Source organism: Eurypyga helias, unplaced genomic scaffold (assembly GCF_000690775.1).
Source record: "Eurypyga helias isolate BGI_N326 unplaced genomic scaffold, ASM69077v1 scaffold46247, whole genome shotgun sequence".
NCBI classification, from domain to species: Eukaryota; Metazoa; Chordata; class Aves; order Eurypygiformes; family Eurypygidae; genus Eurypyga; species Eurypyga helias.
In genome coordinates this window covers 1-18,366 of record NW_010264602.1, presented here as the reverse complement: position 1 = coordinate 18,366, position 18,366 = coordinate 1, and the positions used below count along the sequence as shown (strand labels likewise).

At 52.7% G+C, this 18,366-nt stretch overlaps 1 protein-coding gene across 1 annotated transcript; it reads right to left on the bottom strand.

Annotated features, from left to right (window-relative positions):
- Nucleotides 1-5,125: 5,125 nt before the first annotated feature.
- Nucleotides 5,126-18,004, bottom strand: LOC104503830 (disco-interacting protein 2 homolog B; the record flags this gene model as incomplete). The annotated part of the gene is made up of 18 exons (XM_010156426.1): nucleotides 5,126-5,738; nucleotides 6,361-6,484; nucleotides 6,663-6,840; nucleotides 7,392-7,466; nucleotides 8,040-8,097; nucleotides 8,211-8,272; nucleotides 8,773-8,943; nucleotides 10,465-10,633; nucleotides 11,210-11,340; nucleotides 11,970-12,079; nucleotides 12,543-12,654; nucleotides 13,240-13,361; nucleotides 14,332-14,475; nucleotides 14,990-15,050; nucleotides 15,387-15,496; nucleotides 15,893-16,094; nucleotides 17,020-17,134; nucleotides 17,877-18,004. Coding segments are annotated over 18 exons (2,325 nt in total), but the record flags the coding sequence as incomplete, so codon positions are not given.
- Between the last annotated feature and the right edge of the window lie 362 nt (nucleotides 18,005-18,366).

Below are 18,366 nucleotides of genomic sequence, written 5' to 3'. Positions count from 1 at the left end.
CTTCTCCTCCCGCCCCGGGCCCGTCCTGGCCTTCCGGCGCAGGGGCGGGACGGGGGTTGGTGGGCTGGCGCTGCGGGGGGTGGTTGTGATCTCCACAGCAGCTGTACGCCCGAAGAGGAATCTCCGGCATCGCACAGCGCCGGCGTTAGACCAAACCAAGGTCAAACGTGAAGGCAGGGCGGGAGGATTTCTGCCACAACTCGCCTCAGGCAGCAGCCGAGGCCCCCGCGCAGCCATTGCTCTCGCCACACCACCAGGACCAGGGTGAGGAGTTGGTATTTCCTGTAAAACACACGAATGAGGTCATCACCAACACGAGTGCAAACTTTTCCCAGTTATTTTTAGCAGCTCCCGAGTGTTGCCCTAACACAAACTGTAAGGTTGTATTAGAAGTGGTTTCGGTTGAAGCTTTAGCGCAATACGCTTTTTTCCAGCACTACGTACAATTCACTTGCGGTTTCAGTTCCACTTCCCTGAAGTCGCCCCAGTTCTGACTTGGTTTCCCAAGCCCTTCGTCTCTGTAAAGTCAAACTCATCAACGTTAGCAGATGAAAGCTTTATTTCCAGTAAATCCCGAGTGAGCTTTCTATCCCCCTGACACCACCTTCTGCAGCAACTGCCGACAACGTTCCCAAGGTTTCTCTCCCTGGGAATTACGCAAAGTTTCGCCTACCCAACTGGTATGAAGCTCACACTCAGTAACAAGTTACAACACCGGAGGACAGGCCTGGGCTGGAGCTGTGATGACAACCAGAATCCTCAGACAGCTGGGAAATTCGATCACCCAATTCTGAATGCATTTATGGGAACATTTATAGAATCATGGAATGGTTTGGGTTGGAAGGGACCTTAATTCCCATCCAATCCCACCACCAGCCATGGGCAGGAACACCTTCGCCATGGGCAGGAACACCTTCCACAGCTCAGTTTGCCCCAAGCCTCATCCAGCCCGGCCTTGGACACTCCCAGGGATGGGGCATCCACAGCTTCTCTGGGCAACCTGTCCCAGTGCCTCCCTCCCCACTTTCAATTTAACCCCATTATCCCTTGTCCTGGCACTACAGGCCCTTTATTGGCTATTCCAATTTACTTGATTAATATGGCAGTTCAGAGTTAGGCAGTTGTTTCTTTTTTTTTTTTAAAGAGCTTTTCCCATTATTAAGCAAATAAATCTAAAATACAGGAAAAGGTTTACTGGAAACAAGATATTTTCAAAGGAAACCAATGGCTACCCATCATCTGTAGGAAATAATGGGCCCAAGTCCTGTCTTACCCAGAAGCCGTTAGTGGGTTCACGCACAGCGCCGCGGTGTTAGATGGACACCGATCGCATCCTCGCTGGTGCTAAACTGTATCTTTTACGAATGTTTCAAGAAATCCCCTGGTTAGTTTTGGTCAGCGGAGATTATCCAGCGTCAGATCTCAAATGCCACCCAAGTTTCTATTTCCTCACCTCCCCACAAAGCCTGACACGTTCCCTCCAGAGGGGAAACCCCCCTCACCTCTTGCTGGGAATCTCGGAGATTTAAGAGTCCACAAAGCTCTGAATTCCAGTCCCAAAGGACACATATCAATCCAGACATCGAATAATGAGCATTTAATACTACAGTAAAATCTTAGATGTTGGTAGGTCACGCTTAAAACTGCATCCAGCTCATCCTCAAGGAGCGGGCTCGCTTCCCAGATGATTTCAGAAGCCAATGGCCGGCTGCTGCGGGGACAGGACACCTCCTCTCCGGCCCCGGCCGCACTGGGCGCTCGGCTCTCTCGCATTCCCAGCACCAAGTGCCGTACCGCAGTCGCAAACACCTCCAGGTTCTCCCTCTGAGCGGGATGAATGCACACCCACGTGTGCTCCCCTGGAACAAATCCTCCCGTGGCACCGCGGATGAAGAACCGGGCAAGCGGTCAGGCATCAACGTTTATTAACACAAGACCAAGGAAACACAGTCGGTGCGTTAATGGAACACTCTCCAGCCAGGTGTTAAATTTAAAAACGTCTCTCTAATCTAAATTTAAATAAATAAAAACTTTATACATAATTACATGATGCTGTAGCCTGAATTTGACCGTGGGGAAGAGGTTGACAGAAATGAAAGAAAAATTGCATCTAGGGCTAAAATCTCTCTCCTTTTCACATCCTTCTTTGCAGGACGGTTAGTACGACACATCCCAATTACACGTATTTAAGTCAGAAACGCAGTGCAAATTTTAACCAAACCAGGACTTGAAGCAACCTGCACTCACACGTTTTGCTCTGGGAACATCCACCAACGGCAAGACCAACGGAATATTTGAGCTCAAAGCGTGAAGAGTTCCCAGTTTTCAGTTTCACTGCAGCTGCCAGGCTCGGAATCTGACGGGCGACAGTAGGACATAACCTGCCTTCTGCAACTGCATCAGCTGCAAAGCCAAACTGGCGGGAAGAGGCTGCCTCCTGGGACTCAGCGCTCGATCCCGCCGTTACGGAGACGCTCCCAACTCTGAACCTGCGACACCCGCGACCCTGCCGACTTTCTGGAGTATCTCAGTCCATTCCCATATGGGAAGAAACCAAGGAACTGGTGTAAAGCAGAACAGTCCCACCTTCTGACAGCCAAATAATCAAGAACAAACCGACCCCGTCTCAGAGGCGCTAGCCGTGAGGAATCCTTCGTGCTGCACAGGCAGGAATGGGGACGGTGCAAGGATCAGACCGTGCCCTCAGCTACTGGTGAAGGAACCGAAGGGGTGAAACAACCTCTCAAAGGCCCTGTGGCAAGTCAGTAGCAGAGCTGGAGTTCGAATTCGGGGTTTCCGGATTCACAGCTCCGCCCTTCCACCTCTCCAGCTTTCCACCATGCCGGAGAGGGAGAAAAGCGTTCAGTGAAGTCAAAGCTGGCCAGCTGCTGCGTGTCACTCACTGGGATCGGGAATGGAATGTCAGCTCATTCCATGGGCAGGACTGTAGCTCGCAGCTCTCCGACCCAGAGAACTGTAACGTGCCAGCATGGAGTGTCTGCAGTACACGTGGACGATAAAGCCCCAAACCTGGAGCAGCTATCAATACCTATCCACACAAAGAACTAGGGAAAAATCCAAACAATCCAGTATGTCATCCAAAACTGCCATTTCAGAGTCCATCTGCCACATACTGGGCATCTGATCAAATCAATGCACCCTTTTTATTTCCGAGCAGCTGTCGGTAAAAATAAAAGAGAGTCCTGGAATTGGACTCAAAATCCACGGCCGTGGACCAGTAAAAAGTATTTGTTGAAACAATTTATCTAAAGCCTTAATTTGAGTAAGAAAAGGTTAATTTTTTGAGTAATTTGAGTTAAAAAAACCCACATCCGAGATCTTTTCCTGAAAGGGGCAGCAGTGAAGCTGCGCTGCAGGCCACTGCGCTCTGCAAAGGAAGAGAAACTGAGCGACGAGGCTCGGCTGGCCAAGGGAGAAAGAACAGCTCCGTGCACTCCACGCCCCGCGCAGGCTGCGTCGCCAACCGGCCTAGCCACGGTTGACCTGCCACGCTCCGCGCTTTGCAGCAGACTCCCGCCCAGGGATCCCAGGACACACATCCTTAGGAACCAGCCAGCATCCCGGCTGCTGACGAAGCCACCCTCCACGCCCACAGCCTCTGCCTGGTGCCCCACTCCTGCGGCGGATACGGGAAAAGGCGTTGCTCGGAGGAGTGCCCCCGTCAACCCCTGCGATGGCAAAGAGCTAGGTCTGCCCTAAGAACTCCCAGGTTCGCAACCTGTTTCCCCACCAGGTATTTTGCAGAAATACCATTTGGAACTTCCTACCTGAAACAGGACTCTCCCGAGAGGAGAGCTACCGACGCACCGGGGGGGTGTCAAGGCCAAAACTGCGCTTTGCTTACAGACACGTGGGGTTCCGCCCTGGTAACTGCCACGGGGGCTTCAGGCTTCAGGCTAGAAACCTTTTAAAAACTGCCCGAAAGCGGTGGATGAGGTAATCTGGAATGTTTAAACAGGTTTATTTACACAGTAGACCGCACTTCACTCAAAAAAACCCTGTTGGGGCGTCCGGTGTCGGTTCTCATTGCTTCCAAAATCCTCTTTTCCTCACACCCACAGGAATTCAGTTGTTCTTAGAAGATTAGGAAGCGCCAGACGAAGGCAATTTCGAGTCCACGCGCAAGCACCATCTCTCCCTCTGCCCGGTGTGCGACTGCTCCCTCGCAGCACGAGCTTACACCCGCTACTCCGGGGCTGCTGTGGCCTTACTCCCGGGAAAACCGACACAGCGTTCTCAGGGCTGGGACATCCATTTTCACCAAGTCCTTTAACGCTGCGTTTACCGGAACCGTCTCATTTCTGCGTCTCCTCCCGGGAAAGAAAAACTGCGGCTCAGAACCCCAGGCCGCTCTCCGGGGGTGCTCTGAGCAGAGCGGGCTGTTCCTCCCAGCTCACGCTGGGGCCTGTCGACAGCTTTTCTGTCTGCCCAGAGGGAACCGCAGGCCATGACTGCGCGGCGCAGCCAGGCTTCAGCTGTGTGTCCAGCCGAAGGGGTTTGCTCCGTCACAGACGAGGCGGGAGGAGGCGGGGGCTGCCCCTCAGCTGCGTCATTCCCGTTAAGCTTTTTGGACGTGCACTGCGATTTCTATCAAAGTTCCCGTTACTGTTGAAATTCAGCCTCTTGGAGAGAGATGTGCCTTAAAGATCACAGGTTGTCACACGCCGTGACACCCTCTGGGCCGGCGGTAAGAGACTACACCCTGACAGGAGGGAGCCCTGGAAGATGTGTGCACCTCCCGGCCGTCCAACCAAGCGCAGTTACGCTGAGGAGCACAAATGTTGCTCCTCCGGAAGAATTTCCACCTGCAGCTCTCAGCCTCAGCCAAGCTCATTTTCTAGCTAAGTGAATTATGTATAACAATATTTACATATTTAAAATATAGGCAAAATTCTTTTTTAAATTCAAGAAATATCTATACGAGTAAGTAACTCTCCGATTCGGTAAGTTCTTGATTTGGTCATGGCACAGTTTTAAACACGTTGTGTGATCCCAGGGACGAAGAGCTACCGTGCAGATGCCAAGTACGTTAGAGAGCAGGGAACTGCAGAACTCTGACCGCCCTTTTCTTAATAGTTTATTATCTTACCTAAATAAACCCTCCCCTTAGAGAATCCTAAACCGGTATTAGATAAAAATACAAATATGTACAACAGATGAAAAAAGTAACACTACTGCCAAGGCCTTAGGAATTTTGTAGCTCACACACTTGTCAACTTTGCATTTTCTAGAAAGCTAATATTTCAGTAAACTGTTACCACCGTTTGCCATTGTCTACCACATTCCGGGCTGCCCGTTGGTCATTAACGTGATCTTAATTACCACAGGATGAGATGGAGGGAATATGGCAGCAATCTCAAACTTTACATCAAGTATTAGTAATATTCACCAGCTTCGTGTCTACAGCCACCCCTGTCACTCAGTGGTCCCGCAAAGGTTCCGAACGTCCCCTCCCCCATACACGTTACATGTTATAGGCTACATAGATGGGGTCTAACTGATCAGCCAGGAAGCTGTCGCGGAGATGCATCCGTTGTTTCTCTCCTCTGGAATTGATAGGAATAACTCCAGGATCCACTACCACCACCACTCCCACAATTAGGTAATGTTCTTCCAGGACCACATTGGTAACCAGGGGAACTAAATCCAGGGCTTCCTGTTCGCAGCCGCACAACTCCACGACCACCACAAGCAAGTTGGTCCACGTGAACACGGCACTAGAAGTTAAGGAGAAGAAAACCCATCAGAACACCAGGTTATTGTCACAAAGATCCCAAGTTTACAATTCCTTCCCCTCAGGTAGAGTTTTCCACCTGCTTTGGGCTGCATTTCCAAGTGACCCAGCTCCAAAACCCAGTCCTGCCGTGTCAAAGACGGGTTCAAGCGTCACCTGGTGTGACACAGGACACAAACGCTGCTTTCGCCGCCTCAAACGTGGACGGTTCTTTACACCAGAGCAGGAACCCATCATTTCTGTCCTGAATTACGGCTCGGGAGAGAACACGGAGCCAGTCAGCCCCGTGTTATCCTGACGCAGAGTTGGGGAACGAGGGGCGTGACTTGCCCCATCCCTGGGAGTGTCCAAGGCCAGGCTGGATGAGGCTTGGAGCAACCTGGGCTATGGAAGGGGTCCCTGCCCGTGGCAGGGGGGTTGGAACTGGGTGATCTTTAAGGTCCCTTCCAGCCCAAACCATTCTGTGATTCTGACTTGTGATGGTAACAAAAACCTATCCCAGTTTGCCATGTGCTATGGGGATTTTTCGTATTAAATCCTGCATCCGTAAACACGGCTGCTCGTCAGCTAGGCTAGGATGAGCTCGTTTTTCATGGCTGCTTTACCACTCAGCAATGCTTCTGTGCGTTCGAGACACCGACGTCTCGATGTCAATCGGATGGTACCGCAGCCCCCGCAGTTCCAAGGTTTCATCCAGCGCTCCAACAACGTAGAGTGCATCGTGGCGCTCTAGAGGGGAGAGATGGGAGACGAAGCGTGGGCATGCCGCGAAACCAGGCCGAGAAACAGGGTTTAGATACAACAAAGCGTCCCTTGCGCCCGAACGCGTGGATCAGGACTTATTCACTGCACAGTACGAACGAAAACTCGTCTTCCTTTAGCCCATAAAGGCTGGTTTCTGCCGTACCTCCGCTGGCAGCCGTGAGCTCCGTCCGCCGGACAAACCCAAGGTATCCAGTGCGAGCCCAGAGGGTCTGAGCAGCGTCGCCGAAGCTCAGGCGAGTGTTGAAGTGGTCAGCTTGAAGGGTCTCGTTGTCGTAGATCGTGTAGTAGCCGCTGGCCGTGTGCGGACTGTTTACCCAGATCTGTACAGGAAGCGGAAACACAGTCAGATCCACGCGCTGCGAAACAGCACCTGTGGAGTATAAAAATGAAGCGGATACAAAAGGAACCTTCTTGTTACAATTTATCTAAGACTTTCCAGATCCACAAAGGGTTTTGCATTTAGCTCAAGCCTCCAAATATCCTGTAGAATCTTAAAAATGCATCTTGCAGCTCTGCTCCCCTAATGAACTGCAAGACAAGGGTTAACTCCGTGAATAAACTGGGGATTTTTACAGCATCCGAAGTCTGAAAATTCATAATAATTTAGCGATGCGGATCAAACACGCTGGTGTGCAATCAAGATAAGGAAAGCAAGATATAAATCAGATGATTGGGAAGCCGGTTATGCAAGATTAGAGTGGAATAAACCCTCCTCTCTAGCAGGCTTTCCTTCTGAACTCGCCAGCAACAGCTCAGCTCAAAAAGGCCTGGAAGTGTCACCCCTCACACACCATCACCAGCAGCCTACGTAACAGAGCAGAGAGAACGCAGCGCGAGGAGAAGCTGCCCAAATAGCGAAATCTGCGCTTACCTCCCCGAGATGAGAATCTCCAAGAGGCCCTTTCGTCTCAGGATTTACAATGACTACTTTGACTCCAGGCAAGATCTACAGACCACAGGAAGGAATATGTAATCCGGACAGGAATTATCTTGACGCACAATGAAAACACAGAGGCTGTTTGTTTCCCTCCAGAAAGGCAAGATTTCCCCCACAGAAACGACACCGGGGCACGTACTCTGCGCTAACGGTATGAAGGTACTTCCTGGCTCAGGAGCCACATGGGTGAGGGATCCTAGGCCTGCAAATCCTGCTAGACCTTGGAGGATTCGACGTTAAAAGCTAGCAGGGAAACAGCGTTTCCGTACTCCATTTAAAGGAGGGAACAAGAGTTACAGTAAGTCTCAAACATGCTGATTTCGAGGGTGCAACTGCAGATGCTTTTGATAGGGTTCATTTACCAGAAACAGAACTAATCCTCCCGACTGCTTCCGCAACGCTCCTGAATCAACACACGGTATTATACATCGAACTAACTCTCCAGAGGAAGCGCGTCCCCAACTGTCCCTTCTCTTGCCACGCCACAGGACTCCCTTTCCCAGCCACACCAGAAGGGGCGTGAAAAGCCAAGTGCGGTCGGCAGACGTTGTGCCACGTCCCGAGGGAGTAACGTGAAATTACCTTCCCAGACTCGGAAAGCAGCAGGCTCTGCGGAGCTCCCCTTTCCACCAGACGTACTCTGAGGGTAAAGAAACCATTGTCAGGGATAAAAAAAGAGCTGAATTCCACGGAGAGCTGCGGGAGCGCCGTGTCATTACAACACCCCATACAGTTATTAAATAGCCACTGTACCTGTCGTGTCTCAAGGATTTCAGATCTACGTACACCGTGGTGGGATCGGGTCCCGATGTTCCCTGAAGAGGCAACGTTTAAAGAGTGATGAAGGGATTTACAGAAACCAGGGTAACTTCTGCCTCAACTCATGCCTTCCCAGGGCTTTCTCCCTGGCAGCCAAATTCACATTGCCTCACCTTGGCAGCTGCACCAAGGGAAACACTCCAAAAGCAAAGAGGTGATTTTCTCTCTACACCACCAGCCGTGTGGGATGCAGCTTGGGGGAGGGGGGAGCTGCTACGGAGACCGCCCGAGCGCTCCCGCTACCAGCCCTGGGGCAACTAGTCGTCGTTTACTTGGAAATAAACAGTTCTCTAACGCCACGTTTCAGCTGTCTGGAGCATCTGTGATATAATCTGGCAGCTGAAACCAAGAGAAGCTGCTTCAGTCTCGTGCCAGCTGTTCTCTACGAAGCAGATGTCGGGCTTCGCTACCACCACAGACGCCGGCGCAGATCACCTGCCCAGTCAGAATACAACCGAACCGGGAATTCTGACGCCCCGGAACGCGCCTGCGTTACCTGTAAACAGATGGCGACGTTGACTCTCGACCCGAAGGTGGTGCTTACAGCACGAGAGGACAGGCCGATGTCTTTGAAGAGTTTGGAGAAGGAGTGAGTGAGAGAAACTCGCGGCCGTTCCTCTGCTACTACCACGCAAGTCCGGACACAGGAGAGATTAATTCCTCGTGCCTGGGAAGACACAACCGAGTGCAAAGGAGTGTACGTGTTCATTGCCCCTGCCAGGCTGCGCTGAGGCACCCCACAAGAAGTGACATTTGCTTTTTATCCCTGGAAACGCCTTGGGAAATGCAGGACAAACCCTGTTCTTGTCTTCATGTTATTTCCTCTTTTCAGCTTCTGGCTGTAATTCTAAAACGTGTCTGACCAGAGCCCAGAAACAGGGCTAGAACTAAGCATGTGCTAGGAGCGCTGCTTCCTCTGCTACGCAGCGTGGCATCACGTGCTTCTGCGGTGCTTTCCCGCTAAGACTACAGCTTACTCACTATTTACACAGACAGAAACCAGAGCAAGTGAGAGTAAAGCCATTTACTGGTATTACACAGGGTCTTCACCAAATCTTGGGACCGGAATCCATTGTTATTTCTGATCCTGAATGCAGGGAACAGCACCAGCCAGTGGTTCGAAGCTGTGCGTGATGCTGGTGACACCCCCCAAAGCAGACACCTTCAGAACCCTACGCCACCAACACAAGAGTGAGGCTTCAGCTCATCGATGGAGCACACTGGTTCAGTACACCCCATGCAAAAAGCCACCTCGAGTGTGTTTTTTCTCCCTCCTTTCACAGAATCATAGAATCATGGAATGGTTTGGGTTGGAAGGGACCTTAAAGATCACCCAGTTCCAACCCCCCTGCCATGGGCAGGGACACCTTCCATAGCCCAGGTTGCTCCAAGCCTCATCCAGACTGGCCTTGGACACTCCCAGGGATGGGGCATCCACAGCTTCTCTAGGCAACCTGTCCCAGTGTTTCCACCCTCTGCGGGAAGAATTCCTTCCTGATAGCTAATCTAAACCTCCCCACTTTCCATTTAAACCCGCCACCCCTTGTCCTGTCACTCCCTGCCCTTAGGAAAAGCCCTCCCAGCTTCCTTGCAGCCCCCCCAGGCACTGGAAGGGGTTCTGGGGTCTCCCCGGAGCTTCCCTTCTCCAGGCTGAACCCCCAACTCTCCCAGCCTGAGCCCACGGCAGAGGGGCTCCAGCCCTCGGAGCATCTCCGTGACCTCCTCTGGACTTGCTCCAACTGGTCTATATCCCTCTGATGTTGAGGGCCCCGGAGCTGATCCTTGGAGATGAGAACTCATCTCCAAGGAGAAAACACCTCTCTCCAGCAAACTGCCGACACGTGTGCTTCCATCGTGTGCCGGTCTGAGCCTCCGCTGCGCAGCGTTACGTAAGCAGTTCTGCACCGCTCTCTGCTGCTGGCATCCTCCCCTCAGGGTTTGCCCAGCAGCCTCCAACACTCGCTGGCAACCTGCTGCCTACGCCGCGACACACCTCCCCTACTCCTTTTCAACCCCTTCCGCTTCCCGGGGCTGCAAACACTTTCTCTTCGCTGCTGCTTTCTGCGCAAGCCATGGACTGGAGACTCGTGCTACAGGAACACTGTTGTGTTGAACAGTTGCCCAACGCTGCTCCACCACCACAGATCCCTCCCCTCAAGTAACGGAACATGCAGAGAACATTCCTTACCTTCAGCATTTCAACTTGGTTTCCAAGTCCCTTTGTGCACAGTTCCATGACTGAATAGGAACAGAAAGTGTCCCTTATTTTATACTGGCTGACAGTAGATAACCAGAGAAAAAGGTTGGATTCCAGCTCCATAGGAGGAATTAAAATTGACTGGTGTCCAGAATACACACTGCAAAGAAGGAAGAGAACACTGCGTGGCACGTAGTTACCTTTAAACGAGTATTTACTGTGATTTCAGGTTACACTGCTGCTAGACCGGGAGCAGGCTGTGGGACGCTGCATTGCCGGCAAGCCGGTAACAGCTCGGGATGACAGCGTTTGCAGTGGTAAATGCCCACCTCGTTTCAAAAACACAGCTCCCTGTACAAGAGTAACGATTTTACACACACCAAGGTGCACACACGCTGCGGGAGCGAAGGAACAGAACTGGCTCAGCAGTTTGCAGACCGCAAACTCCCTCGCGGCAACGTATAATCGAGGGGGAAAGGCAAGAGAGACATTCTGGAGCCAGCAATGTTTGGCAGCACAAATACGCGGGAGCAAGAGGGATAACATCGTGCTGATCTGCAGGAAAAGGGAACGTATTCTTGTCGGTGCAAAGACAAGTTCTCCCCCGGCTGTACATCGGCCTTTTTGGTCACGTCAACGTAATTTGGCTGTAACTGCACCAGGTGGAGACGTGGACTCGTGGCCATTTCACCTTTTGGGCCGGCCAAGAACTGACCTTTCCCCTGGGAAGTCTCACCTGCAGAGGCACCAGAGCACAAACCCGAGTCCACAATAGGGGTCGAGACAAATTGCAATCTGCCGAGAGGAGTAGAGCTCACACTGCAGCTTGATTGCCCTGCACAGGCCACTCACTGCTGCGTGGGACATCTGCAACAGAGGGGACAGACAGAGGAACCGTGCTGAAGTTCAAGGAAAAGGGCTCCAGCAAGACAAGGAGGTAAGAATAAAGATGGTTTGCCTCGGTAACACCGCTCCATAAACTATGCTGCTTCTTCCTTTATCCCCCATAGCGGAGGCAGAGCCTTGCAGAACCCCCTGAGCCACAGTAAACCAGGCACACCGACACCGAGATACTGCCGAAAAGCTTGAGGCTCCTCAGGCTCCAGCGCATCGTTCACGGCAGTTGGTGGCTTTCATGGTTCAGTGTCTTGCCCTCTTCTCTGACAACTGCATCTCTGTTCTGCCCTTGGGGGGAAGCAGCAGCTCGCAGCTACGTTACTCGCATCGCTCACGGCTCTCCGAAGGGGCAGCTCTCCAGTGGGAGGCAGCAGCAGAATTCCTGATCCCACTGCTGCTAACCCTAACCCTAACGAGCTCTCTTCCTACATCAGCACACAGCCACGCTGCGCTGTCTGCAGTGGATCCCCAGCTTTATGGGAAGGAAGGCACGGAATTCTTTCAGCTGCAAGAGCCAGCTCTGAGGGGAGAGGGGGTTCAGAGCATCAGCCAAAGACAAAACACCGAAACTCCCATCTTCCAGAACCACTTTACTGTACCTTTACTCCTGTGAGCATGCCTGTGGTGGAAACGCTAAAATCCAGATATGCTAACATTTCAGGCGTAGGTGGCTTATAGATCTGGGAGAGCCGCTTCCGGGGCAAGTCATCTGCGTGAGAAAGGAAGAAACGCGGTCGATGTTTGATTGCTGGGCTGGTATTTGAAAGGAGAACAGAACTTCCAGAAAGCCCGAGACGGATGGCAAAGCTTTCCATTATTTCTCTTTCTGCAAGAGACAGACTAGTGATATCCCAAAACCCCTACAGAGTTCCCATGCAGAACATTTACTCCCAGGACAAGGGAGAAGATGGACTCGCTCCCAGGGAAATGAACAGCTGCCTGCAACTTGGCTTTTCAGCAGAACTGCCTGCACGCACAGCTCAACACGTGCAGAAGAGGTGTCAGTAAAGGAGGGTCAGGCCTTGTCCTGACCTCACTCCGATCTTGGGTTGTTTTGCTAAATACCCAAACAAACTCTCAAAAGCCGTCCAGTCGGCAGGAAATGGGGGACAGTCCCGCAGCGGTAACCCCTACGGAGACCAGCAAAACGCCTTTCAGCCTGCGGATCGCACCTGTATCAATGATGGTTGGCCAGGTCTTCACATCTACAGCGGCAGCTGCCTCCCTGGACTTCAGGAGCCGCATTAAGGTCTGGGTTGTGAGAATACAGGCAGCTTTGCTGACCTGGAAAGATACACGCTTACTAAAAAAGACAGGCAGGTCCACGTCCCAGCGGCATCGTCATCGCAAGACGTTCAGAGTGTATTTTCCCATCTGTAGCCTGCTTCTCCTAACAAACCTGCAGTGATTTCTTTGCCTTTCAACGCTGCTCACCACTCTTCCTTCCCTGAACCCCCGAACACAGACTGAAATGCAAAACCCCACCCTTAGCGCGGGTGGCCCAGGCCACGTCTAGCTCTACCCCCGTGGCTGTAACGGGGAGGCAGCCGTTCCTGGTGACCAGGTTTGAAAAGAAACAGCAGGCTCTGCGCTTGCCCCGCAGTAAGGAGGGCGACGTGAAGTTCTGAGCGCTAACGTCACAGGAGTACCTCTCAGAAACCACCCGTTTCATCGCGACCTGTCTTGCCACAGAAGGAGAGGTGGTTCTCTCTTGCATCTCATGAACTAAAAGACTGTCCTTCAGTTACGAGATGTGCTTCAGTCACTGCTGTCACGGAAAGAGCGCGCGGTTCGGACAGCTGTGTCACCCTCTCGAGGCCGAAGCAAGAGCGCCCCGGCCACGCTCTCAGCTCCAGCCCCGATACTCACTTCCACGATCATTCGCACGGTGGGCAGAGTAGCAGTGAGGCTCTGAGCATGAGGTGGTCTCACGGTCACAGGGATGCAGCCAGCGTACAGACAGCCATAGAACGCAGTGATGAGCTCAATGCCTGCAAGGACACGACAGGCTGTAGCGTGGGGCGCTGGCATGGCAGACGGACACCCTGTTGACACCAGCCTCTCCCCCGAGTACTTCTCCGAGCATCCGTTACAACGTCCATTAGTACAGGCACTGGTCATTTCCACAGCACAGATGTGCAACATCAGCCGAACACCGCGGGCAGCACGAGAAAGCTTGGGAAAAGGGACTGGGAAAGGAGAAGACTGACTGCACAGAAAACCATATCCGTCCAGGAAAAGAAGGTCCCAAGTGTCAAATGACTCTGAAGTCAGTCAGGACAACGCGGAGTTGTCTGGCAGGGCAAGATGCACACGCACCAGAGCGCCTCTCGCTAGCAGTGAGCGGCATACGCACGCCAAGTGACAACGCTGTGCGCTACCGGCCACGGCAGGAGCAGGCAGCCGGCACTTCCCTCTCTTCCCAGCCTGCTGCTGGGCACAGACACCCAGCAGTCTCAGAGGAAGCCACGCTGCCATTTCTCTCAGCAAGCGACACGCTTTCCCTGGATGCAAAGCTGCCAACTGGCAAGGCCACTTCAGACAAACGAGATCTGCACAGACCAGGGGCTGAGGAGTCGCTGCAGGGTGACGGGCACAGCTCTCCAGCACACGCAGTGCGGTCACGAGTGTCTAATAGTGAGCCTATCACACCAGAGATCTTTGATAACCACCCAACTCTTTGAAGTTTTAATTCTAGACACCATGACACAGCAAGATCTAGCCAGGAGTGAGAACACAGACTGCCTTATCCAAAACCCTAGAGAATCGAAGTCCCAGCCCCGGTACCGCAAGACATCAGGACAGCCCCCTCCGGAACCGAATCCGTACCAGTGTGTCACGCGGTCCCAAGGGCACTGCTCTTTGAAAGACCTCTCCTATGCTTCCAGATCCGGATGAGGTTCCAGACAGACCACGCTGCGTTTCCACAGCGGGATGCAGTCGCTACTGAAACTTGCTTACCGGGAGGATAGAGCAGCACCACGTTGTCCCCCGCATTGAGATGTCCTTTGTCACACAGGACTGATGCAATTCTCTCCGCTTTTTTGTGCAACTGAAGGCAGGTGGCTGTGCACACAGTGGTTCCCTTGAAAGGAGACAAAAACACTCTAAACCAGGCCTGGCACCACACATGTGCCAGTAAAACAGCTGCTGGAAAAGAAAACCACCCAAAACACCCCAAATTTGCTTGCTAGCCTCAGTCTAGAGCTGCGAGTTCTCTACTCCCACAGGCTGGTGGCACTCAACGAGCCCCTCATCCGCCGCAACACCGAAACGCTAGAGATGGGGATAGATCTGCGCTAGAAAATTCCACCGTCGGGGAGTCAGCTGAGCTCTTCTTGCACCAGAACCTTGCCAGAGCACACTCAACAGGGGCATGCCATCAAACGACACAGGAACCAGCGGGAGCTACAAACACGCCCAGTTTTAAAGCGAAGCATCGAACCACCACTGGAACTCAGGTGAAACAGGTTCGGAAGTGCCAAACCCACGGGCAAAATCCGATACAGGGACCAAACAGAGGGCACTGGAGCGGGCAAAAGGTTTGAAACCCAGTCTCAGGCTTGCACCGAGGAACACGCTGCGGACTCTGAAACACCAACAACCCCGCACTGGGTGCGGGGCGGGTGGTCAGGAGTCGCTTGAGCCCTCCACTGCAATACCTCTGTCAGGAACTGGTGCTGGAACACAGAGGCAGTAATTAAATACTGGCCCTTCTGCTTCAGAGGCAGCACTCAGCGCTTCACGCTGCTGCTCTGCATCCAGCTGCAGGGTAAATTCCTCCCCCCTCTCCAGCTGTAAGAAACACTGATTTACCTTTTTGCGGGTGGTCAGGAGTCGCTTGAGCCCTCCACTGCAATACCTCTGTCAGGAACTGGTGCTGGAACACAGAGGCAGTAATTAAATACTGGCCCTTCTGCTTCAGAGGCAGCACTCAGCGCTTCACGCTGCTGCTCTGCATCCAGCTGCAGGGTAAATTCCTCCCCCCTCTCCAGCTGTAAGAAACACTGATTTACCTTTTTAACTAAATCATTGTCTTCTATTTGACCAAGATCTCTGCCAGAGGCTTGAGCAATACGCTTCCCAGCAACCAGGTTCCCCACCATCACAGAGGCAGGGCCAACGCCTGTAAACAGAGAACAGCCGCATGAAATACGGACTTTTCATGCCAGTGGGAAGGAGCTGGCCTGGAACGGCAACCTGCCCGAGAGCAAGGGTACGATTCCCTGGAGGACCCACTGCTCCTGGACATGGATGTTAAAACGAGAGGTAATGAAACCCCACTGACAGGGTTCAGAAGGCACTGCTAGTCTCCTGTTCATCAGGAGAGAGAATCCCAGGGAGTTCAAAAGCAGGAATCAAAATTCCTGACTGACCCATGCAAAGGGAGGCCTCAAGCACACCCCAGCCACAGGCCACAGGGCAAGTTCTGGTCCCCAGCAAGTCGGACACTCGGTGTCAGTCAGCGCAGAGCTTCCCAGGTCTGAGATCGTGAACTCAAAACAAAAGGGGCTCCTGTTACCTGGTTGTTTTTGCCTGGGTTTTGGCAAGTTCGTCACACACGTGTGTGGGCACATGAGGATGTTGCAGGGATGCAGAGAGCCCTCCAGAAAGTGCTGTTTAGTTTGAGAGATATGGATCCCTCCCAACGGGGTTTTTGGCAACGTGTTGGCTGGCACCAGGGCGAGGCAATATACACCCACTTGGTGAATGCTGTCGATCGCCTGGAGAAAGGAAAGGTGGTCACTGGAATTGCAGGCACTGCTGGACACAGGCTGACAAATCCCTGCAGTTACAAGGTACTAAAGGAGCAAGTCAGTCACTATCGTTCCATCGCATCTCTGTAATCTCACCCAGCCCTACGTAGGAGTTAAGTGCTTGTTAGCATCCCTGCCTTTATAGTCCATTTCACATACAAGACATCCATTTTTAAATCTTTCATGACCAAAATCCCAAAATATACACAGTTGCTTGATGAATCATATGATTTTGATCTTGGGATGTTATCCATCTGTCTCCTCAGAACCATCACACTCTGTTCCTTTTTGTCCGCCTCAGCTTTCAGGCATCTAATGCATTATTCAGACCACCAGGCACTTCTCTAGTTCTTCTCCCCAGTTTGCATACTCGCTAACCCGAGACACCGTTCCCAGGAACGCCCTCCATGCAATGCAGGCAGGTCTCACGGGAAGCACCTGCTACTCGAACTCCTTCCTTACAACGACGCTCATCAGCTGCTTTAACCCTTCTCGGCTGAGAAGGCATCCCCCAGGAGAAGGGTGTCCTTAAAGGGTAACTTCGAGCACCAGCATGATCCAGGACCAGCAGAACTCCTAAGCTGGAGCGCTGGATCTGCTCTGCGGTGCCGGGGCGTTCTCTACACACTCGTCTTGCTGGCGTAACGCTGCCCACTCGGTCAGAGCCTACGCTATTCGGTGCTGCAGCCGCTTTTCCCAGGACCCTCAGGATGTAACAGAACAGCTTGTGCGCAGCAGATGTACCCAGCTTGTGAGCCGGGGAGAATACCTTGTGCCAAGAGGGCTCGTGAGCCTGTGCTCTTTCCATCTGGGACAAGCCGATGGCTCCGATTTGCCCACACGCAGCAAAACTGCACAGGCTCACCTCGTTCCCCTGCGGACACGGACTTACCTGCAGCACTCGGCTCATCCACTGGAAGCTGTCCTCTTCAGACGCATCTGGCCTCTGCTCGGCAACCACCACGATCCTCTCGTCGTAGAAGACGGACACTGAGAACACAGCAATCCTAAGGAAAAGGGGAGAGCCACATTGGCACGAATTCCCGTTGAACTTCTTGGGAATGGGAAGCCAAGGAAACAGACTGAAACAGAACTCGTAAAGAAACCAAAGCCCATGGGGGGCACAGATGGAGAAAAACCATCAGACAACTAAAACTGAGGCAAAAAGGAGCTACTTGGTGGAGTCTAAGGGGTTAATTCCACCTCCGGATGAAATTTCTACGTAGCACAGTCCCATCCTCTCAACACTTCCGTTCCAACCTGTGGCCAATCCCCAGCACCCTAAAAGCTTTGGAAGTAGCTACACGACACGGGGCGGGTAAAACCGCCTGGTCAGTCTTAGAGCCACGAGCTCCAACCCTGCCTGAGCATCTAGAGAACTATACCCGCAGTTCTGGTAAAACAGCATCTTCGGACATGAACGAAAGCCCTCCTTCCCTCAGAGCGTCAGCGCGCAGCTAAGCGCTACGGAGACCGAAGAGGGAATTCTACACGGGCAGAGAAAGGAGTTCTCCTCACCCTACTCCCTCCCCTGAAGTACATAGGCCTGGGGAAAAGCCAGGCAGAAGAACGGGGAAAACAGGCCTGTGTCGGGCAGGATCAGGGCAATTACTGCCTAAAGCAAAACCATATTTACTTTATCTGAGCTCCTCAAACACACCAGCTGCTGGAGAGAAGTCAAAGACCACAGTAAAGATCCGGTTTCCTTACGTTAAGCTTACGGGGAGGGGCAAGGTTTACTTTGCTAACCTTCCTCTGTAAACTGTTTTTATTGCCTCTACTGCCAATCCGGTCGCTACGATGTCGTCGGCGTTATGTCTGCGTCCGCTGACCGTCAGCAATCCATCCATTTTTCCAACCACAAACACCAAACTGCCCTGGAAGACAGGAAAGTGTTGGTAAGTAACTCGGATAAAGCAGGTATCCAACGTCTGCTGACCGTAACGGTGGCTAGATGGTACTAAGGTTTGTATAAACCACGTTCTCTTCCTCTTGAAATCGCATCTTTTGTGCCTAAACCAGAGGCCTGCGAGCGGCTCAGTGAGCCAAGGCCTGCGGCGCGCAGAGCGGGACTGCCCTCCAACAGCTGCGTGTGCTCGGCTGGAGAAGGATCAGCAATCCGAAACCGCAGCAAGCGACACAGCGAGGCACTGTGACACAACGCGCTGCATTCCGGCTGGCTCGGGCCGACCCGTCAGCCCTCGGCCACGGCACCCCCCGCGAGCTGCCCTCGCACGCC